Here is a 23,187-nt window from a genome sequence, read left to right on the forward strand (position 1 = left end):
TCTAGCCCCTGCAGAGAGCTACTGTTAAGGGTTTGGTAAGTATCCTTTCAGACACCTTTATCTGCATATATATTTTTATTACCCAAACACACTCATATCTTACAAAAATAGTCTGCAATTTGTTTTCTATCTCTTAACATACCATTCTTCCCTATACAATGACATATATATTAAACAGTAGGTTTAACAGCTGCACAGTATTTCACAGCTTGGATGTATCAGTTTATTTAACCATTCTCCTACTGACATTCAGGTTGTTGGTATTTTTTTCACGAATACAAACTTTTTAGTGAATATCAATGACATGTATCTCACACACTGACACGACTATTTCTGTCAGATAAATCCCTAGAAGTGTTACTATCAAAGTAGCATCCTCATTTGAGGATAGCAAGCTGGTCCTGATCATGCCAGTCTACTTTTAAGTAAATAAGACTCCAAATTTAACATGCTGGCTAGGCCATGAGGCAGAATAGTAAGGCTGAACCAGCTAAAGGCCTAGGGCTCCTGACTTTCCTTGTGAAGAAATCCATACAAGCACCTGGTGGAGGGGGCCAGTGTGAACTGCCAGTTCTTCTGCCCGCAAGCCAGAGGTTTCCCTCTGCATCCAAGCCTGGACAGCCTGACTCTGACAACAGATCATGTGGAAAGGCCAGAATAAAATATGTAGAATATAAGCAAAGAAATGGAGGCATGCAATTAATTCAGAAAGAGAGAGGAGGACATGAAAGATGCAAAGCTGTGTTTCTGTAAAACAGATTGATTTACCTGTTGCATGATGTAGTGAAACGGCACTGGATTTCATAGTGATCCCTTGGATCTGTTCATCTTCTCTGCTGTCCATGTACCTTAACTGGAAAAATGCAACATATGCATCTTCACTTCCCACATAATTAAAATGTAACATTAAAATTTGCTAATTTAGATTTTTTTTGTTTTAAATACTTAATTTTTTTAAATTTTTATTTATTTTTGTAGACACTAGTCTCGAACTCCTAGCTCAAGTGATCCTCCCACCATGGCCTCCCAAAGTGCTGAGATTACAGGTGTGAACCACCATGCCCAGCCAATACTTAAATTTTAAACTATATAGAGCCTCTCTCTTTTTATTTATTTATTTATTTTTGAGACAGAGTCTTATTCTGTTGACCAAGCTGGAATGCAGTGGCACAATCTCGGCTCACTGCAAACTGCAAACTCTGCTTCCCAGGTTCAAATGATTCTCTTGCCTCAGCATCCCAAATAGCTGAAATTACAGGCATGTGCTAACACGCCTGGCTAACGTTTGTATTTTTAGTAGAGACAGGGTTTCGCCATGTTGGCCAGGCTGGTCTTGAACTCCTGACCTCAGATGATCAACCCATCTCGGCCTCCCAAAGTGCTAGCATTAAAGGCATGAGCCACCTCGCCTGGCCCTCTCTCTCTTTTTTTAAGATGATGAGGGGATGGAGAAGTGAAGTTGGTTGAGGGGAAGGGAACATGACAAATTGAAAAACATTACCACTAGGAACTCATAAATGTATTCAAATACTGCATACCCTCCCCACAGTGTTGCTCATCCAAATATCAGCCATAAATGATGGTGCAGTTCAAGAACAACTTACAGAGAGTAGCACTTGGGAGAATTTTTTCTAAACATTAATAACATAGCCATTCTTTTCCTATTCATAAGCTATATGACAAATTCTGAGCAGAGACTGAAACAGAGGTTTCTAGAGGCAAGAGAAGTGTCTTTAATCCTTTCCCAAATTAACAGATTTTGAATATATCTTTTTTTAAAAAAAGAATACAGTAGAATATATTTGTAGTATGACCATTTAGTTGATAATTTTCACTGTAATGCCCACCAATGAGGGTCTATATCTCATTCTCTAGACCTTGCAGTGCATCAGTATTGACAGTGAATTCATTTAAATAAAGATCCCATCCCTTTCCAACTCCTTAGCCCTAAGTACCAGTCTAACCTCCTCCTCCTTTCTCCAGAATGATTTTCCCTTACCCTTCCTCCATTCTCTCCACTGTCAAACTTTTGAAAAATTCTTAACCTTTCTATTTATTCCTTTCTTTCATTCAAAAGCACTGAGAATTATCTGTTGATATGAACTGCCACATGTATTCATCCACATTAATTCTGAAATTTTCAGAAAGTCTTCCATTTCTGCAGCTCTGGCAAAATCAAAGCCCTAAAAGCTGTCAATGACCTCTGGCCAAACGCAGTAATCATTGTCAATCCTCACTTTTCTTGATTCCAGTGCAGCATAACAGTCACCCTTTGTGTGCATGTGTGTTACATGCATATGTGAAATTCTTCCAAGAGTCTGAAATATCTTAATTTACCTTCATCTCTCCTTAGATCCCACTGCTGGTTTCCCTTCACCTCTCCAACCTCTCAGTCTTCTATAATGAAGACATCCTTCGAAAACTCTCAGTCCCTTATCAGTCTTCTATAATGTATGTTTTTAAGCACTGGGTTGGTATGAAACATGTGTAATTACATAAATAACAACACAATGAACCCCTAGGTATGTACCATCCCATTTCAAAAGGAAAAAAAAAATTCGTTACTTTTGAAGTACCCTGTGCTCCTGGCTTATAGGTAACCACTATCCTGAATTTTATCTTGATCATTTCCTTATTTTCTTTATAATTTTTAAAAATGAGAGTGTCCCTAAGCAATATATCATGTAGAGTGGCAAGTTTTAAGCCTTCTATAAGAGTCATACTTACTATATTACACTGTCACTTTTTCTCTGCTCGATATTGTTTTCCTGAGATTCACCCATATTGATGTAATTCATTCATTTTTATTACTGTAGGACTCCACTTCACAAATCTACCACACGCATTCATCCATTGTATTACCAGTGGACACGGAGATGGATTCCAGTTTTCTGTAACTATTACTGAGCTGATATGAACAGTTGTGGGTCTCTTGTACACTCTCTACCAGTAGAATTTCTGAGTTATTAAATCTTCACATCCTCAACCTAACATTTCCAAATTATTTTCCAAATAGTTGGACTGATCCACAGTGGAATACTGCTTTTTTTGATTCATAAGTTCAACAGCTGATATTGCTGGACTTTATTTTTTAAGATGGGTGATAAATAGCATCTCATGGTTTTAATTTACATTTCTCCTATTATTAATGGGATTAAGTATCATTTTATAAGTTTCTTGTATTGGCCTTTTAACATTCCTTTTCTGTGAACTGCCTATACAAGGCTTTTGTCCACCTTTCTACTGGTTGTAATACAGATTTATTTTGTTTTGGATAAGTTATTTATAGTCTCTGAATACTAGTCCTTTGTCAATTATATGTGTGTTATTAATATTTTTCACAGTTACCAGGCTTGTTTTTTTCCATTTCTTTCTGGCATCTTTGATAAATATGTTCTTAATTTTAAGTAGTTTATTAACCTTTAAAAAATTGTTTGCACGTTTTTGTCTTAAGAAATCTTCCTTTAAGGTCATAAAAATATTAGCCCATATTATTTTCTAAAAGCTTTACAGTTTTGATTTTAAATATAAATACCTTAACTGTGCAATTGATTTGTGTGTGGTATTAAGTAGAGGTCCAATTTTTTTTTTTCACATGGATAACCAATTTCCCAAGAACCATTTGAAAGGTTCATCTTTTTCTCACAGATCTGAAGTGCCAGCCTATTATTCTAGGCCAACTATTCTGAGCCATCAGTGAATTTCATGCCTCAGCCAATTCCAGGCTGAGCACTAAAGTCAGTATCCTACTACGATTGTAATTGAGGAGTTTGCTCATCCTTCCGGATCCGAAGGCTGCGATGAATCACGCAGCTCGAAGGGGCTGGGTGCACAGTGACATCAGTGACCCTGCCGGAGAAGGAGTACTCTGGTAAACTTCTCCAGGCCAATGGCCACGTACAGGAAGTGTTGCATGCCGGAGGCTGAGAAGATGCTGAAAAGATGCTCCCTTTCTCTCTTCAGTCTTCCCCCAAGTCCCTCATTCTGACATTCTCGCTAGTCCGCGCGCGAGGTCGAATACCCAGCTTTATTCCTGCCCACGGAGCCCGAACAAAGTTTTGGGTCACGTGCTTATCATCCAAGCAGGTGCACTGCCGGTCTTTCATTCCTTTCTAAATAAACAGGAAAAACGTCTACGCTACATGCCCTTCATTTCTGCAGGGTCCCGGATTCGTTCTCTTTGAGGATCCCGGGTCCACACAGACAGGCCAAGCCCGGGCCCCAGACTGGAAGTCACACTCCGGGGACTGCCGCTCCCAGCCCGCGCTCGGCCCCAGCCCGGGTTTCCGCCTCAGAGCCGCAGCGAGCGGGGTCCTCCAGCACCGCCCAGAGGCTGGCCGAGGAAGATGCCAGTTCCTAACGCGAGCCCGCAATCACCGTCTGCAGCAGCTCCACCCCCGCGTTCCTCCTCCCGGGTCCGGGCCACACCAAGAGCTTCGGAACGCGGAAAACTCTGCGGGTCCAGCACGCCAGTACTGACGCGTCTCTTACGCCGCCGGAAGCCGGCGCAGCGTCCGTCACCTAGCATCCCTCTGTTGCCTTGACTACGGCGGGCGCTGTAAGAGTGAAGAAGCTACAAGTGCTGAGGCGAGCTGAAAGAAACCCTGGGAGCCGAGAGCATGAGGAACTGGTGTCTGTGTCAGATTTGTACCTGCGGGTAAGAAGTGGCTGGTGTAGTGGCGGGCCGGGGCTTGGGAGCCGACCTGGGGCCTAGGTGCACGGAGCCAGCTCCTCGGGAACCCTGAGAATGGCCGTCCCCTGCAGATCAAGGGACGAGGGCGCAGCGACATCCCCACTTATCCCGCTCGAGTAATACTTTCTCCGCACCCGCCGGCGACCTGGGGGTAAAACCTTTCTTCGTAGCCCCTGAGACTCCCAATCAAGGATGCAAAGTAAAATGCCACACAGGCCGGCTAAATAATATATGTGAAGCCGCGATGGGATATAAGACTGGTGAGTAGTGGGATGTGATCCGACTGGGAGAATACATTTCCACCCCATCATCCCCCACCACAAAGGTAAGAAAGAACAGTGCTCAAGGCTCTGAGTCTGCAACCCATATCACACTTTCTTTCATCTGCTTTCTGTCCTCCCAGCAAGACCATATTCCCATTCCCGTCCAGTCAGCAGTTCTTTGGATCCGCCTGACTGAAAAGCCAGTACAGTAGTCCCCACCCTGAAACCTAGAATCCAACTGAGTCCTGCCATCACGTAGAAACAGTCTTCTCCTGCCTCAGCTTCACTATCGACCCAGGGATTAGATCATTATTTGCTAAGTAAATATGAACGTGTCAATCCCTTCGTATTTGGAATCCCCTTCAAAGAAAACACTGCATGTTGATGGAAAGCAGTTTTTTTGATAGTCTCATAATAAACACAGTTCGTAATTAGAAGTATATTAAAATATCAACAAATTAACTTTGGGTGTATGAATCTGCAGACTGGTGTGTAGGAGAAAATTTTTACTTTTTTTCTAATTCATATCCAACGTAAGTTCCTTTCCCATTCAACTGTTAGGAAATTCAGTCTTCATTATGTTGAAGGCTACCCTTGGAATGCTGTGATTTACTTTTTGTTTGTTTTTTTTTTTTTTGGTTGTGGTTGTTTTGTTTTTTAAGGGTTTTATCTTTATTTTCTGATAATGCAATAAATAAATACACACGAGGTGTCATAAAAATCTGAGCAAAAATATATTATAAAACACAGATAATTCTATCTTCCACAGATAACATAATGTTCTTTAAGACTTGCTTTACATGTGCATTTCTTTCTTTCTTTCTTTCTTTTTTTTTTTTTTTTTGAGACAGAGTCTCGCTCTGTCGCCAGACTGGAGGGCAGTGGCACAATCTCGGCTTACTGCAACCTCCACCTCCTGTGTTCAAGCAATTCTCCTGCCTCAGCTTATTGAGTAGCTGGGATTACAGGCAAGCACCACCGCACCCAGCTTATTTTTGTATTTTTAGTGGAGACAGGGTTTCACCATGTTGGCCTCTATCTCCTGACCCCGTGATCCGCCTGCCTTGGCCTCCCAAAGTGCTGGGATTACAGGCATGAGCCACTGCATCCGGCCTGCATTGATTTTTTTTTTTTTTTAAACAAGAAAAGAGAATATTCTAAGGATACTTTTTTTTATTATTCCTTTGAAAGCGTTCTTTTGTATTATTATTATACTTTAAGTGCTAGGGTACATATGCACAACGTGCAGGTTTGTTACATAGATATACACGTGCCATGTTGGTTTGCTGCACCCATTAACTCATCATTTACGTTAGGTATTTCGCCTAATGCTATCCATCCCCCTGCCCCCCACCCCACGACAGGCCCCCACGTGTGATGTTCCCGGCCCTGTGTTCCAGTGTTCTCATTGTTCAATTCCCACCTATGAGTGAGAACATGCAGTGTTTGCTTTTCTGTCCTTGTGGTAGTTTGCTCAGGATGATGGTTTCCAGCTTCATCCATGTCCCTACAAAGGATATGAACTCATCCTTTTTTATGGCTGCATAGCACTCCATGGTATATATGTGCCACATTTTCTTAATCCAGTCTGTCATTGATGGACATTTGGGTTGGTTCCAAGTCTTTGCTATCATGAACAGTACCGCAGTAAACATACGTGTGCATTTGTGCTTATAGTAGCATGATTTATAATCCTTTGGATATATACCCAGTAATGGGATTGCTGGGTCAAATGGTATTTCTAGTTCTAGATCCTTGAGGAATCACCACACTGTCTTCCACAATGGGTGAACTAGTTTACACTTCCACCAACAATGTAAAAGCTTTCCTATTTCTCCACATCCTTTCCAGCATCTGTTGTTTCCTGACTTTTTAATGATCGCCATTCTAACTGGTATGAGATGGTATCTCATTGTGGTTTTGATTTGCATTTCTCTGATGACCAGTGAGGATGAGCATTTTTTCATGTATCTGTTGGCTGCATAAATGGCTCCATTTGAGAAAGGTCTGTTCATATCATTCACCCACTTTTTGATGGGATTGTTTGTTTTTTTCTTGTAAATTTGTTTAAGTTCTTTGTAGATTCTGGATATTAGCTCTTTGTCAGATGGGTAGATTGCAAAAATTTTCTCCCATTCTGTAGGTTGCCTGTTCACTCTGATGGTAGTTTCTTTTGCTGTGCAGAAGCTCTTTAGTTTAATTAGATCCCATTTGTCTATTTTGGCTTTTGTTGCTATTGCTTTTGGTGTTTTACTGGTGAAGTCCTTGTCCTATGTGGTATTGCCTAAGTTTTCTTCTAGGGTTTTTATGGTTTTAGGTCTAACATTTAAGTGTTTAATCCATCTTGAATTAATTTTGTATAAGGTGCAAAGAAGGGATCCAGTTTCAGCTTTCTACATATGGCTAGCTAGTTTTCCCAGCACCATTTATTAAATAGGGAGTCCTTTCCCCATTTCTGGTTTTTGTCAGGTTTGTCAAAGATCAGATGGTTGTAGATGTGTGGTATTATTTCCAAGGGCTCTGTTCTTTTCCGTTGGTCTATCTCTCTGTTTGGTACCAGTAGCATGGTGTTTTGGTTGCTGTAGCCTTGTAGTATAGTTTGAAGTCAGGTAGTGTGATGCCTCCAGCTTTGTTCTTTTTGTTTAGGATTGTCTTGGCAATGTGAGCTCTTTTTTTGTTCCATATGAACCTTAAAGTAGTTTTTTTCCAATTCTGTGAAGAAAGTCATTGGTGGCTTGATGGGGTGGCATTGAATCTATAAATTACCTTGGGTAGTGTGGCCATTTTCATGATATTGATTCTTCCTATCCATGAGCATGGAATGTTCTTCCATTTGTTTGTGTCCTCTTTTATTTCATTGAGCAGTTTGTAGTTCTCCTTGAAGAGGTCCTTCACATCCCTTATAAGTTGGTTTCCTGGGTATTTTATACTCTTTGTAGTAATTGTGAATGGAAGTTCATTCCTGATTTGGCTCTCTGCTTGTCTGTTACTGGTGTATAAGAATGCTTGTGATTTTTGCACATTGATTTTGTATCCTGAGACTTTACTGAAGTTGCTTGTCAGCTTAAGGAGATTTTGGGCTGAGACGACGGGGTTTTCTAAATATACAATCACATCATCTGCAAACAGGGACAATTTGACTTCCTCTTTTCCTAATTGAATACCCTTTATTTCTTTCTCTTGCCTGATTTCCCTGGCCAGAACTTCCAACACTATGTTGAATAGGAGTGGTGAGAGAGGGCATCCCTGTCTTATGCCAGTTTTCAAAAGGAATGATTCCAGTTTTTGCCCTTTCAGTATGATATTGGCTGTGGGTTTGTCATAAATAGCTCTTATTATTTTGAGGTACATTCCATCAATACCGAATTTATTGAGCGTTTTTAGCATGAAGTGCTGTTGAATGTTGTCAAAAGCCTTTTCTGCATCTATTGAGATAATCATGTGGTTCTTGTCTTTGGTTCTGTTTATATGCTGGATTACGTTTATTGATTTGCAAATGTTGAACCAGCCTTGCATCCCAGGGATGAAGCCCACTTGATTATGGTGGGTAAGCTTTTTGATGTGCTGCTGGATTCGGTTTGCCAGTATTTTATCGAGGATTTTGCATTGATGTTCATCAGGAATATTGGTCTAAAATTCTCTTTTTTTGTTGTGTCTCTGCCAGGTTTTGGTATCAGGATGATGCTGGCTTCATACAATGAGTTAGGGAGGATTCTCTGTTTTTCTGTTGAGTGGAATAGTTTCAGAAGGAATGGTACCAGCTCCTCATTGTACCTCTGATAGAATTCAGCTGTGAATCCATCTAGTCCTGGACGTTTTTTGGTTGGTAGGCTATTAATTATTGCCTCAATGTCAGAGCCTGTTATTGGTCTATTCAGAGATTCACCTTCTTCCTGGTTTAGTCTTGGGAGGGTGTGTGTGTCCTGGAATTTATCCATTTCTTCTAGGTTTTCTAGTTTATTTGCATAGAGGTGTTTATAGTATTATCTGATGATAGTTGGTATTTCTGTGGGATCTGTGGTGATATCCCCTTTGTCATTGTTCTTTGCATCTATTTGATTCTTCTCTCCTTTCTTCTTTACTAGCCTTGCTAGCAGTCTATCAATTTTGTTGATCTTTTTGAAAAACCAGCTCCTGGATTCATTGATTTTTTTAAAGGGTTTTTTGTGTCTCTATCTCCTTCAGTTCTGCTCTGATCTTAATTATTTCTTGCCTTCTGCTAGTTTTTGAATTTGTTTGCTCTTGCTTCTCTAGTTCTTTTAATTGTGATGTTAGGGTAGTCGATTTTAGATCTTTCCTGCTTTCTCTTGTGGACATTTAATGCTGTAAATTTCCTCTACACACTGCTTTAAATGTGTTCCAGAGATTCTGGTACGTTGTGTCTTTATTCTCATTGGTTTCAAAGAACATCTTTATTTCTGTTTTAATTTCATTATTTACCTAGTAGTCGTTCAGGAGCAGGTTGTTCAGTTTCCATGTAGTTGTACGGTTTTGAGTGAGTTTCTTAATCCTGAGTTCTAATTTGATTGCACTGTGGTCTGAGAGACTGTTGTGATTTCTGTTTTTCACATTTGCTGAGGAGTGCTTTACTTCCAACTATGTGGTCAATTTTGGAATAAGTGTGATGCAGTGCTGAGAAGAATGTGTATTCTGTTGACTTGGAGTGGAGAGTTCTGTGGATATCTATTAGGTCCACTTGGTGCAGAGCTGAGTTCAAGTCCTGGATATCCTTGTTAACCTTTTGTCTTGTTGATCTGTCTAAAATATTGACAGTGGGGTATTAAAGTCTCCAATTATTATTGTGCAGGAGTCTAACTCTCTTTGTAGGTCCCTGAGGACTTGCTTTATGCATCTGGGTGCTCCTGTATTAAGTGCATATATATTTAGGATAGTTAGCTCTTCTTGTTGAATTGATCCCTTTACCATTATGTAATGGTCGTCTTTGTCTCTTTTGATCTTTGTTGGTTTAACGTCTGTTTTATCAGTGACTAGGATTGCAACCCCTCCTTGTTTTTGCTTTCCATTTGCTTAATAGACCTTCCTCCATCCCTTTCTTTTGAGCCTATGTGTGTCTCTGCATATGAGTTGGGTCTCCTGAATACAGCACACTGATAGGTCTTGATTCTTTATCCAATTTGCCAGTCTGCATCTTTTAATTGGGGCATTTAGCCTATTTACATTTAAGGTTAATATTGTTATGTGTGAATTTGATCCTGTCATTATAATGTTAGCTGGTTATTTTGCCCATTAGTTGATGCAGTTTCTTCCTAGCATTAATGGTCTTTACAATTTGGCATGTTTTTGCAGTGGCTGGTACCGGTTGTTCCTTTCTATGTTTAGTGCCTCCTTCAGGAGCTCTTGTAAGGCAGGCCTGGTGGTGACAAAATCTTTCAACATTTGCTTATCTGTAAAGGGTTTTATTTCTCCTTCACTATGAAGCTTAGTTTGGCTGGATATGAAATTCTGGGTTGAAAATTATTTTCTATAAGTATGTTGAATATTGGCCCCCACTCTCTTCTGGCTTGTAGAGTTTCTGCCAAGAGATCTGCTATTAGTCTGATGGGCTTCCCTTTGTCGGTAACCTGACCTTTCTCTCTGGCTGCCCTTAACATTTTTTCCTTCATTTCAACCTTGGTGAATCTGACAATTATATGTCTTGGGTTTGCTCTTCTCAAGGAGTATCTTTGTGGTGTTCTCTGTATTTCCTGTATTTGAATGTTGGCCTGCCTTGCTAGGTTGGGGAAGTTCTCCTGGATAATATCATGAAGAGTGTTTTCCAACTTGGTTCCATTCTCCCTGTCACTTTCAGGTATACCAACCAAATGTAGATTTGGTCTTTTCACATAGTCCCATAGTTCTTGAAGGCTTTGTTTGATTCTTTTTACTCTTTTTTCTCTAAACTTCTCTGCTCACTTTATGTCATTAATTTGATCTTCAATCACTGATACCTTTTCTTCTACTTGATTGAATCGGCTACTGAAGCTTGTGCATGTGTCACATAGTTCTTGTGCCATGGTTTTCAGCTCCATCAGATCATTTAAGGTCTTCTCTACACTGTTTATTCTAGTTAGCCATTTGTCTAATCTTTTTTCTAGGTTTTTGTCTTCCTTGTGATGGGTTCAAACATCCTCCTTTAGCTCGGAGAAGTTTGTTATTACCGACCCTCTGAAGCCTACTTCTGTCAACTTGTCAAAGTCATTCTCCATCCAGCTTTGTTCCATTACTGGCAAGGAGCCGCCATCCTTTGGAGGAGAAGAGGCGCTCTGGTTTTTAGAATTTTCAGCTTTTCTGCTCTGGTTTGTCCCCATCTTTGTGGTTTTATCTACCTGTGGTCTTTGATGCTGGTGACCTTCAGGTGGGATTTTGGGGTGGATGTCCTTTTTGTTGCTGTTGATGCTATTCCTTTCTGTTTGTTAGTTTTCCTTCTAAGAGTCAGGTCCCTCAGCTTCAGGTCTGTTGGAGTTTGCTGGAGGTTCACTCCAGACCCTGTTTGCCTGGGTATCACCAGTGGAGGCTCAGTTGGAAATGCAGAAATCACCATCTTCTGTGTCGATCATGCTGTGAGCTGCAGAGTGGAGCTGTTCCTATTCTACCATCTTGGAACAGAAAACCCTAAGCATACTATTCTACAATCTGGGTTTTTACTATTTACAATCTTACCATCTTCCAGTGAACATGCATAAAGGCCACCCTCATTCTCTTAAATAACTGTATTCTATTAGCTTATATGATATATTGGTCAAGATTCTTAGTTATGGATAACATAATCTTCTCTGGTTAGTTTAGGCAAAAAGGAATTTATTAAGGAGTATATATATATATATATATATATATATATATATATAGTGTATATATATACACACACATATGGAGTTCACTTGGAAGAACTTAAGAAATCATTTTCAAAATAAGCTTCCAGGAAAAACTTCCAAAAATTTTACCACAGAACAGGACTGACAAGGGAGCCACTGCCTCTGCCACAATCAGAAAATTGCAGCAGAGCTGTACACTCTAGAATCACTCGTCTCTTCCAAGGTCAAGAAGCTGCCAAGTTAGGAAACCAGCTTGCAAATCAAGATGCCACCTAACAACTTCTAACTCCAATCTCTTGTTGCCTCTATTACATTCCATGCAAGCAAAATAAATGTTGTGCCTTGACTCTCTCCTTATGTAGCTCTGTTCTGAGTCAAAGTATCAAGTGAATACATGTAGTAGGTGAAACCTAAATTGTATGTGGAACCTTCCTGCAAGAGCATGAGAAATTCCCTATTAGCTTTTCAGCTTCTATAGTGTAACAAGACACTAAATTGTTATGAGACACTTAATTGCTGTGCTTCCACCACGTAGAGATAGACCATTATTTATAGATTGTTTTTATAGAGGAAAAAGTTTTTTTTCAGTAAAGCTCTAGAATTTAGAAATTGTGAGTTGATTGGCGGTCTCTGATTAAAATGCAATTACAATACAAAATGTTTTTTAAAGTTAATCTTTCAGTTTATTTTTTGCACAGGCGACATCATTGTCCACATGGAACCACAAGGATTTATGAAAATTCTGAGGTGTTTTGCCCTACAACTGAGTATTTGGAAAAATATCCTATGTATGACAATGTTCTTCCAACTCAGAGTCTTAAACCCAAGCAAGAAATTCGAGCATGCCGTGTTAAAATGGAAGGAATAACTACATTTAAGTAAATATTTAGTAACTATTTGCTTTACTTATTTTTCTCCCAACTCTTCTGCTCTCAATAAATTTTTCTAGCTATTTAAATTACTATTTCATTGATTTAAGTTGAACCAATCTAATAGGCAAGAGACTAGTTAAGTCACAACTTGAAAAAAAACAGAAAAATGGGAATTAGGTTGACAAAGTGTGAGAAGAAAAAAGGGATATAAAAAGTTCTATTTTTTTAACTTCCTAAAATATCTAATGTTTGTCTGCTTTCCACTGTCACCACCACCTACAGCAGGGTGTCCAATCTTTTGGCTTCCCTGGGCCACATTGGAAGAATTGTCTTGGGCCGCACATCAAATCCAATAACACCAACCATAGCTGATGAGCAAAAAAAATCACAAGAAAATCTCATAATGTTTTAAGAAAGTTTACAAATTTGTGTTGGACTTCATTCAAAGCCGTCCTGGGCCGCATGCAGCCCATAGGCTGCAGGTTGGACAAGCTTGACCTAGAGGAATGCAGTCGCTTTCTAAGTATAATATCTGAATCTACTCTAGTTTTTGCAGTTTGATCTGTTTTCAATACTTCAGCCTTCCCAAATTCAAACCAAATCCTATCACTTTTCTGCTTAAAATACTCTTAAACTTTCCCATTGTGTTTAACACAAACCAGAATCCTTATCAAAACCATGTGGAGGCATGGTTTGCTCACTACTTAATTCTCTAATTCATTTTCACTGTAGTGCCCTTTTCACTTTTATGCTTCATCCCATGCGCCATTTTTTATTTATTTGGAAAGTGCCAGGTTTCCTTGTCTCAGGGTCTTCCAAGATACTATTTTCCCTACCTGCAATTTTCCTTCCCTCTCTTAGCTAATGCTCATTCAATCTGCAGATCTCAACTAAATTATCACTTGAGTAAGCCTTCTCTGACACTTCATCCAGTTTTCAGATTAGGTAAAATTCTTCTATGTAAGCTCCCAAAGCACCTTCCTGTTATTTATCGTTAGGTTGGTTTCAGTGTTTCATGAAAGCAGGAACTAAGTCTATTGTTATCTCAGCATTCTATTTTTAGAAAACTAATACAATGCCTACTAGCACATAGTAGGTACCCAATATTTGTTCAGTGAGTGATGAAAAAAAATCCTCTTAAATCTGTACTTTTCATTTGAACTTACCTTTTTTGATTTCTCAAATTTTTGTCAGGTGGGTTAAGTATATTTACTCATTATTTTATTTGAACTGTTAATGTATATACTATATTCAAGGTACAATCCTAGTGTTAAGTATAAAAATGTCAATAAGTTTGTGAACCACAAATATCTCAGATAGGTCTCAGTTAATTTAGGAAGTTTATTTTGCCAAGGTTGAGGGTGCGTGCTGGTGACACAGCCTCAAGAGGTCCCAATAATATGTGCCCAAGGTGGTCAGAGCACAGTTTGGTTTTATACGTTTTAGGGAGACACACGTCAATCAACATATATGTTAGATGAATATTGGTTCGTTCCAGAAGGGTGGGACAAATTTGAAACTGGGAGTGAGCTTGCAGGTCCTAGGTAGATAAGAGAAAAATGGTTGCATTCTTTTGAGTTTCTGATGAGCTTCTCCAAAGGAAGCAATCAGATATGCATTTATATCAGTGAGCAGAGGGGTGACTATGAATAGAATGGGAGACAGGTTTGTCCTAAGCAGTTCCCAGCTTCACTTTTCCCCTTAGTGATTTCGGGGCCCCAAGATTTATTTTCCTTTCACAAGTTGAAGTTCCTGCTTTCAAGGAACTCAGACATCATATTTCTATAATTTAGAGTTTTAAAAATGCTCTGTAATAGCTTTACATTTTGATGTTAGCCATTTTCATTTCATTTCAGATGCAGCTCATTCTTATATAGCAAAGGTAGAGACTTTCAAACTTTTAGTCTAATATTTCTATTTTTAACATTTCAGGCATTCCTTGCAGTAATAATACTTTGGTGACTCTAGTTACTTGTGTAGGTGTATGGCTCTTCCACAGATGGAAGATTTTACTTAGTCCTCAGATTTTGGTATGCAGTAGTGCCATCTAGAAGTGTTACAATTGCAGATTCCAGATCTCCATCTAAAAGAGCCAGTAGATAATAGAGTGGGTCTCAGGAAACTGCGTTTTTAACCAGCATTGCTAGTGATTCTGTTGCCACTGATTCAGTGCAGTTAGGTCAGGAACTGGACTGCTCACTGAGGATGACATGGAACATAAAACAGAGACGGTCTTTGCTTTACTGTTGTTTATAGTGTTGTGGGAAAGTCCAGATATGAAAAATCAGATAAATAACTAAGATAATTATGGATTATAATAAGTGAGATGAAGAAATTGAACAACTGGTTGAGACTGATTAAATGGGAATGGCTGTTTGTCTTCACTTTAATTTATTAATATATTTATTTCTTGATGCTTTAATGGTTCATATTAGAGATTTAAAATAAATTTTACAATATTTGTATTTATTGAACAGAGATTGTGCTTTTAACCAGTTCTAAGTGTAGAAATTGAGAAAATTTAACCTGCCATATCTTTCTTTTAAAAGGCAGTTGCTTTTCAATTCTGAATTTCCCCTGTTGACTTATTCAAGTAAGCCTTAATAGTTAAAAAAAAAAAAAAAGAAAGAAAAAGAAAAAAAGAAAGTCCCAAAGTCCAAAATGCCAATAAAACTAAAATATTCATTTCTTAAATTGTTGTCTCTTCACTTAGTAAGACATTGGATCTTTACTTTCTATTTTCACTGGGAAACTAACAGTATTTCTAAGAGTCATAATCTAGGAGCTTGAAAGTCTTGCTTGACCCCCTCGTGTTGACTGTGGTGACTATGCAGTAGAAAGTGGATTTATCTGTACAAACAAAGAAGCATTCTGTACCTTTGTATAGTACAGGAAGTGACTGTGTAAAGAGGTGTCTGAACTTGTACAAGATTTTGGATCCTTTATAGCAGTACTGTTGTAGCTCACTTAGATGACTGCCAGAGTTGGCAGGAAGCCTGCCCTGAAGGAGTAGGATTCTAGACACATCAAATGTTTTAGGATATATCAGATAAATAAGACTGCATTCACCCTCTACTACTACTCCATAGAAAGCGGCTTTGGGTTTGGAGGCATACTTTCTAACACTTAACTAGTCTAAGCAGAGAAACTGAGAGTTCTAAGCTTTTGCTTTGCTTTTCTCTTCCTGATTCTCTCACTTCCTGACTGCATTTTAGCCTATTCCCCTCTAGCTTGTATTTAGGAAGAGCGAAGAACAACTCACATGTCTTGAGAAGCAGAGGTATGTGATTTCTACTACTCTTCATTCATTAAATAAAAAAATTATTAAGCATTTATTAAGCATCAAGCACTATACTAGACACCTGGGATATAGTGGTGACCAAAAGCAGTCATGATCTCTGTGCTGACAGATTTTGCAACCTATTAGAGATGGCAATCAAAAACATTACTCAAAGTAAGTCTAAAATTACAACAATGATGAAATCTATGAGGGAAAGGCACAGGTATCTTGACAGCCAGAATAAGAGTTTGACTTTATCAGGGGAATAAGAAAAATGAGTCAAAACCTGAAGGATGTCAAATTAACTGGATTAAGAGGGGGAAGGAAATGCATTTCAAGCAGAGAGAGAGAGAGTAGCATGTAGCAGGAAGGAGCGTGTAAGGGAGAAAATTATCAAAGAGGGCCAGCTGGAGCAGAGAAAGCAAGAGGAAGCACAGTGAGAGTTGAGGCTAGTGAAGGAGGCCAGGCAGAGCCTTTAAGCCATGTTCAGTGTTGTCTGTGTCCTTACAGTAATACGTCATGAAGGTTTCTTTTCTATTTTTTTTTGGTGGAGGGTGGAGTAGGGGAGGAAGGGAGTTAAGGAAGAGGCCAGGGAGATGAGGGCAAGAATGACCTGATCAAATTTACTTGGGAAAGAATTACTTCAGGTGCCATGTGAAGAAAAGATTGGAGGGAGATCTAGGGTGGATGTGGGTAAATGAGTTTAGGAAGCTATTAAAGTGATTCAAATGAGCTATTGTAAAAACTTTGCATATTATGGTAGTGGCAGATGTGGAACAAAGTTAGATTTGAGAGATATTTATGAGGCAAAATTGACAGTAGTTGATGATGGACTAGATAGGGGAGAGTAGTAAGGTGTAAAGGGTGAGTCCTAAATTTCTCACTATGCGTCTGAAATGATGGTGATAGCGTTCACTTAAGTAGAGAACAAGCAAAAAGGACCACATTTATTGAGGGGAAATAGTGAGTTGATTTGTGACATACTAAGTTTTGAGTTGCCACTGCACATCCAAGAGACCATCGTAGATACTGGTATGGAGCTCAGAGAAGAGGTCTAAGCTGAGATGTAAATTTGAGGGTTTTTTCAATCTAGGTAGTAATCGAAGCTGTGGGAGTAGAAGAGTTATCCTCAGGAGTGAACAGTGGATGAAAAGAAGAATGTGTAGGTAGGTCCAAGTCTTGAGGAATGCTAACATGTATTTAATGACCGAGTAAAGGTAGATGAAGCTGCATAGGAGACTGACAAAAGATAATCAGGAAGTCAGGAAGAGAAAGTTTCCTAGAAATAGACAGTGTGGACAATAATGTCAATTACTTTTGGAGAGGTCAGGTAAGATGAGGACTAAAAATGTTCGATGAATTTAATCACATGGAAGACATGGTGAACCTTAGAGCTGTGTTAGGGAAGTGGCAATGCTGGAAACCAGATCGAAATGGATTGGAGTGGGTGAGAAAACAGTTAATTAGTCTAAGAAGTTATGTTGTGAATAGAAGAAGAATTCAGTGAGGGTTTTGGGTTTCTTCGGGGAACTTACAGACATACGCAGCAAATATTGATTAATACAAGATAGTTTAATCACAAAATGAGTGATGTGCCAATAGAGTCCAGAAGAAAAAAGCAATCCATGAAGTCTTGGGGTAGTAACAGTAGTGGCTACCATATTGATCCTACTGTGTACCAAGCAGTCTTAAAAGCCTGTGTGTATATCCTTAAAAACAACTATGTGAGATAGAAGATATTATTGTGCCCTATGATATATAAAGAAACTGGGGCATAAACAGGTTAATGAAGTTATCCAAAGTCCTGCAGCTAGTAAATGACAGAGCCAGGATTTGGACGTAGGCAGTCTGATCAGTCTTAAGTTTGTGTTCTTCTCTATTCCTCAGTTTTTACCTCAGTGTCTCCAGTACTACCTCTGTCACATAATGTTATATAGCGCCCAGGTTGGCTGCATTACCATCTGGGAGATCCAAAGATGAGGAACACTTATATCCGTAATCTGAATGTGATTTATGTCTAAAAACTAGAGTTACTAATCATCTAACAATAAGCGAGAAAACAGCATTAATTCAAAAAGAAGAAAGTATGCCAAAATAGTTTGCTGGAGACTTTAAGTAGGATGCATAAGGACTTTGTCAAAGTGGACTCAGGGGGAATATATTTTTTAAACTCTTCAGGTTTAGTAAATTTTACCTGAAATTTCCTTCCAGGTTAGAAAAAAATTCAATTACTTGAGGATATTATTTACTGAAGATCCAATTAACTGACATTAATTAAAAATTAATGATGTTTTAAAAACTAGAATTTTTGATATATTTACTTTTCTCAAGATATTTAGTCACTGGATAGGACTTTATAAGAAATTCAGTTACTTCTTTCAAGTAGTTTATCAACTATTACCATTTTAATATCTTCTCAGACTTTTCAAGAAAAAAGCCTTGACATTTTCCATATTTCATTGAAATAATTAGAAATAAAAGAACTTGTGAGGCTGTGTTTCAAATTTATATATTTCAGGTCGGATTATCTTCCTTATGAAATAGTTAAACAGCCTCGCCATGTGCCAGAAGAATATAAACCAAAACAAGGGAAGATTGATCTTGGTACTACCTACAAACGGGATTTTAATTCGTACAAAGTGCAGCCTGTGGCAATAGTCCGGCCTTTGGAGAGACAACAAGTTAAAAAAGGAAAGTTGGACACTGTCCCAACTTATAAAGGTAACTTGCCATTTCAAAAATGAAGGAGCCAAAAAACTAAAACTTACTTCCAGCTTTAACATCTAATATCAAATTATAATTTTGGTGCGCTGCCAAACTTAGACTCCATGGCTTGGGAAAGAACATTTCTCTCTTTGGCAGAATAGTATTGTAGAGTAACAAAAGAGAATAGACCATTTGTCTGATTGAGAGGGAAAATATCCAGATTTCCCATCCAAATTCATCTACTTTGTTAGTTCTCTCTGTTTCAAAACATGAAAAACAAGAGATGCCATTAAACAAGCATTATGTCACGTTTGTCACTTCGTGTCACATTTAGTTGGCATTGTTCTTTTCTTCCCATCCTAGAAAGAGTTGAAATTCTACCGAGAGTATTGGGATCTTTGAGGTCAAATAAATAGCAATGCTATTCTCCATTCAAGTCCTGAACCAACCTATAAAGCAAAAGAGTTACCAGAGGGAGAAGCAAAATGTTACTTTTACACTGATAAAGGACAAAATAGAGAATGAAGCTTTCATCTGTAAGCAGGCGATTCCTGATACTGAACCTCAGAATTAGATAGGCTTATCTACCCCATGATAGACAGTGCTAGACTGCCACATAGGGGTCCTGCTCCTCTAAGAATTCTGGGATGGTGGAAGGGTGAGAATACTTTCTCTTTACAGGCAACTGACTTAGAGGCATAGGAGTTGGGCCATTTATGTTTTTCTTTCCAAAAATGTGTTTTTGTTGTTGTTATTGAGACAGAGTCTCGCTCTGTTGCCCAGGCTGGAGTGCAATAGCGGGATCTTGGCTCACTGCAACCTCGCCTCCCGGGTTAAAGCGATTCTCCCACCTCAGCCTCCCAAGTAGCTGGGATTACAGGTGCATGCCACCACGCCCAGCTATTTTTTTTTGTATTTTTAGTAGAGATGGGGTTTCACCATGTTAGCCAGGCTGGTCACCAACTCCTGACCTCAAGTGATCCACCCACCTCAGCCTCCCAAAGTGCTGGGATCAAAGGCGTGAGCCACCACACCTGGCCCCAAAACCTGGGACGGGGTCTTTGTTTTTAAACAAGCTATTTTTGAGGAATGAGGTCTTTGTTTTTTAAACAGGCCTTTTTTTTTTTTTTTTTTTTTTTTTTTGAGATGGAGTCTCTGTTGCCCAGGCTAGAATGCAGTGGCACAATCTTGGCTCACTGCAACCTCTGTCTCCTGGGTTCAAGCAATCCACCTGCCTCAACCTCCTGAGTAGTTGGGATTACAGGCACCTGCCACCACACCTGGCTAATTTTTTTTAGACGGAGTCTCACTCTGTTGCCTAGGCTGGAGTGCAATGGCTCAATCTTGGCTCACTGCAACCTCCGCCTCCCGGTTCAAGCAATTGTCCTGCCTCAGCCTCCTGAGTAGCTGGGATTACAGGTGCACACCACCACACCTGGCTAATTTTTGTATTTTTAGTAGGGATGGGGTTTCACCATGTGAGTCAGGCTGGTCTTGAACTCCTGACCTTGTGATCCACCCGCCTCAGCCTCCCAAAGTGTTGGGATTACAGGCATGAGCCACCGCACCCGGCCACTAATTTTTGTACTTTTAGTAGAGATGGGGTTTCACCATATTGGCCAGACTGGTCTCAAACTCCTGATCTCAAGTGATCCTGACCTCAAGGGAGCCTTGGCTTCCCAAAGTACTGGCATTACAGGTGTGAGCCACCACACCCGGTGTAAAATTAGGCTATTTTGGGCCTATTTTAATTTTAATTTTTGATAGTAGATATTATTTTTATATCTTTTATCAATGTAATTACATGTCTAGGATTACATTATTTCCATTGGTTATGTAAAATAGCTGAATAGGTAGGTCCTAATATGAAACACTTTTGTAAGAATGATACCATCAATAATCAAAGTAATGATTTATACTTTAGGTAGTAGCTAAATGCATACTTTTTCTTTAAATTTCATGCCTACCCATTCAACGGGTAAGTAAAATGCAGAATATCAATATACTTTCATATATCAGCCCACTCATTGGGGAGGTCAAAAGCAATGTTCTTTCTGTTTTTTAAATCTTTGAGCACATAACATGCTACACAAAGAACAAATTGTGAAGACTATGTGAATGGTGAAGAAGTATATTATAATTAAATGTAGCATATAGTAATTGCTGATATATAGATATGCATAGGAGAAAATGTACTGTGCAAAATTTGACATAAAGCATAATTTATGAAAATGATTATATTTGGTCTTTTTTTTTTTTTTTTTTTTTTTTTTTTATTTTTCAGACAGAGTCTCGCTCTGTCGCCCAGGCTGGAGTGCAGTGGCACGATCTCGGCTCACTGCAACCTCTGCCTCCCAGGTTCAAGTGATTCTCCTGCCTCAGCCTCCTGAGTAGCTGGGATTACAGGTGCACACTACCACACCCAGCTAATTTTTGTGTTTTAATAGAGATGGGGTTTCACCATGTTGGTCAGGCTGGTCTCGAACTCCTGACCTCATGATCTGCCCTCCTTGGCTTCCCAAAGTGCTGGGATTACAGGCGTGAGCCACTATATTTGATCTTTTATACAACTATAGTAAGATTTTCTTTTTTTTCTACAAGATCCATAAGAAATATATCAGTAATACTGATGTCCCCTGATGCTGGGAACATGTATACACAACACACACACACACTTATACCAACACTAGTAGCTTTCCATGACTTGGGTTTCCTGTAGATTCTCATTCTTCTGCTCCTATGGTTATAGTTCAAGGATAAGGAATTTTGAGTTCCTCTGGTATTCTCTCTACTGAACTTTCTTAGTCAGCAAAGATGATATTTTGTATTTCAGGTTTTCAGGTATGAGACAGCAAAAATACTAAGGGCCAAGGCTGTACTTCCACACTCTGTATGATTGTACTGCAGGTTTTGTAGATAACCTATTTAAGGACAATTCTGCAGCTGAAGAGAAGTCACAATGGGAAAGATACTCTCACTGTCCTCTCAGAGTTAGACAGGAGGCAAGAAAGAAATGGGATATGAGAAAAAAAAGATCGTGCAAAATGGTAAACAGGACAATATTTAGATTCCGGAGGTGTGGCATTATGAAACTGGTGACTCCTCAACAAAAATGTTTTTTCCCCCAGCAGTCTCAACTTAGAAATTTATTTATATTAAAATGTAGATCATAAAATAGGTCATTATTTGATTTGATAAACATGTTATAGAGATTACCCTGCTCTATGCTAGACATTGTAGGGAATACAGAGATCTGGATTGTAGCATATTTGTTGGCATTTAGAAACTTTACAATTGATAGCCAAGGAGGTAAAAGATCTGTACATTAAAAACTATAAAACACTGATGAAAGACATTGAAGAAGACATAAGTAAATGGAAAGATATCCTGTGTTCATGGATTGGAAGAATTGATATTGTTGAAATGTTCATATGATCCAAAGCAATCAATAGAATCAATGAAATCTCTATCAAATTTCCAATGGCATTTTTCACAGAAATAGAAAAAAATTCTAAAATTCATGTGGAGTCACAAAAGACCCTGATTAGCCAAAGTAATCTTGAGAAAGAAGGGCAAGTTTCAGGCATCACACTTTGTGATTTCAAATTATATTACAAAACTACAGTAACCAAAATAATACATAGTACTGGCATAAAAATAGACATATAGATCAATGAAACAGAATAGAAAACCCAGAATAAACCCAAGCATATTACAGCCACCTAATTTTTGACAAGGGTGCCAAGAATACACAGTGGAGAAACAATAGTCTTTTCAATAAATAGTGTTGGCTTGCATGCACATAGGCCACAGACCCTATGAAGCAGCTACACAATTGAGACTACAAAGCAACTAGCTAACACTATGTATGACAGAGACAAAACTCCACATATCTATCTATATCTATATGTATATCTATATAGATAGATAGATAGATTTTTGAGATGGAGTCTTGGTCTGTCACCCAAGCTAGAGTGCAGTGGCACGATCTCAGCTAACTGCAACCTCTGCCTCCCAGGTTCAAGCAATTCTCCTGGCTCAGCCTCCCGGGTAGCTGGGACTACAGGCACCCGCCACCATGCCCACCTAATTTTTGTATTTTTAGTAGAGACAGGGTTTTACCATGTTGGTCAGGCTGGTCTTGAACTCCTGACTTCAGGTGATCCGCCTGCCTCGGCCTCCCAAAGTGCTGGGATTACAGGCGTGAGCCACCATGCCCAACCCCCACATATCAATATTAATCTTGAATGTAAATGGCCTAAATGCTCTACTTAAAAGACCCAGGGTGGCAAACTGGGTTAAAAAAAAAAAAAAAAACCATCCTTCTGCTATCTTTGAGAGACCATCTCACATGCAGTGACACCCATAGGCTCAAAGTAGAAGATGGAGAAAGATCTACAACACAAATAGAAAACAAAAAAAGCAGGAGTTGTTGTTTTTGTATCAAAATTGACTTTAAACCAACAACAATAGAAAGGGGCAAATAAGGGCATTAATTACATCATAATAAAGAGTGCAATTCAATGAGAACACCTAACTATCCTGAATGTATTATATATGC

The 23,187-nt window shown here is 39.0% G+C and overlaps 1 protein-coding gene across 1 annotated transcript in view; it reads left to right on the forward strand.

The window, feature by feature from the left end:
• Positions 1–4,874: 4,874 nt before the first annotated feature.
• Positions 4,875–23,187, forward strand: part of LOC111527806 (stabilizer of axonemal microtubules 2) — a 31,879-nt gene continuing 13,566 nt past the window's right edge. The window contains exons 1-3 of the mRNA XM_023194291.1: positions 4,875–4,953; positions 12,467–12,646; positions 18,439–18,641. Coding sequence (XP_023050059.1) covers positions 12,555–12,646; positions 18,439–18,641 — 295 coding nt within the window. The 5' untranslated portion in view covers positions 4,875–4,953; positions 12,467–12,554. The remainder of the gene's footprint in view (positions 4,954–12,466; positions 12,647–18,438; positions 18,642–23,187) is intronic.

This window comes from Piliocolobus tephrosceles, chromosome 6 (assembly GCF_002776525.5).
Source record: "Piliocolobus tephrosceles isolate RC106 chromosome 6, ASM277652v3, whole genome shotgun sequence".
Classification (NCBI taxonomy): domain Eukaryota; kingdom Metazoa; phylum Chordata; class Mammalia; order Primates; family Cercopithecidae; genus Piliocolobus; species Piliocolobus tephrosceles.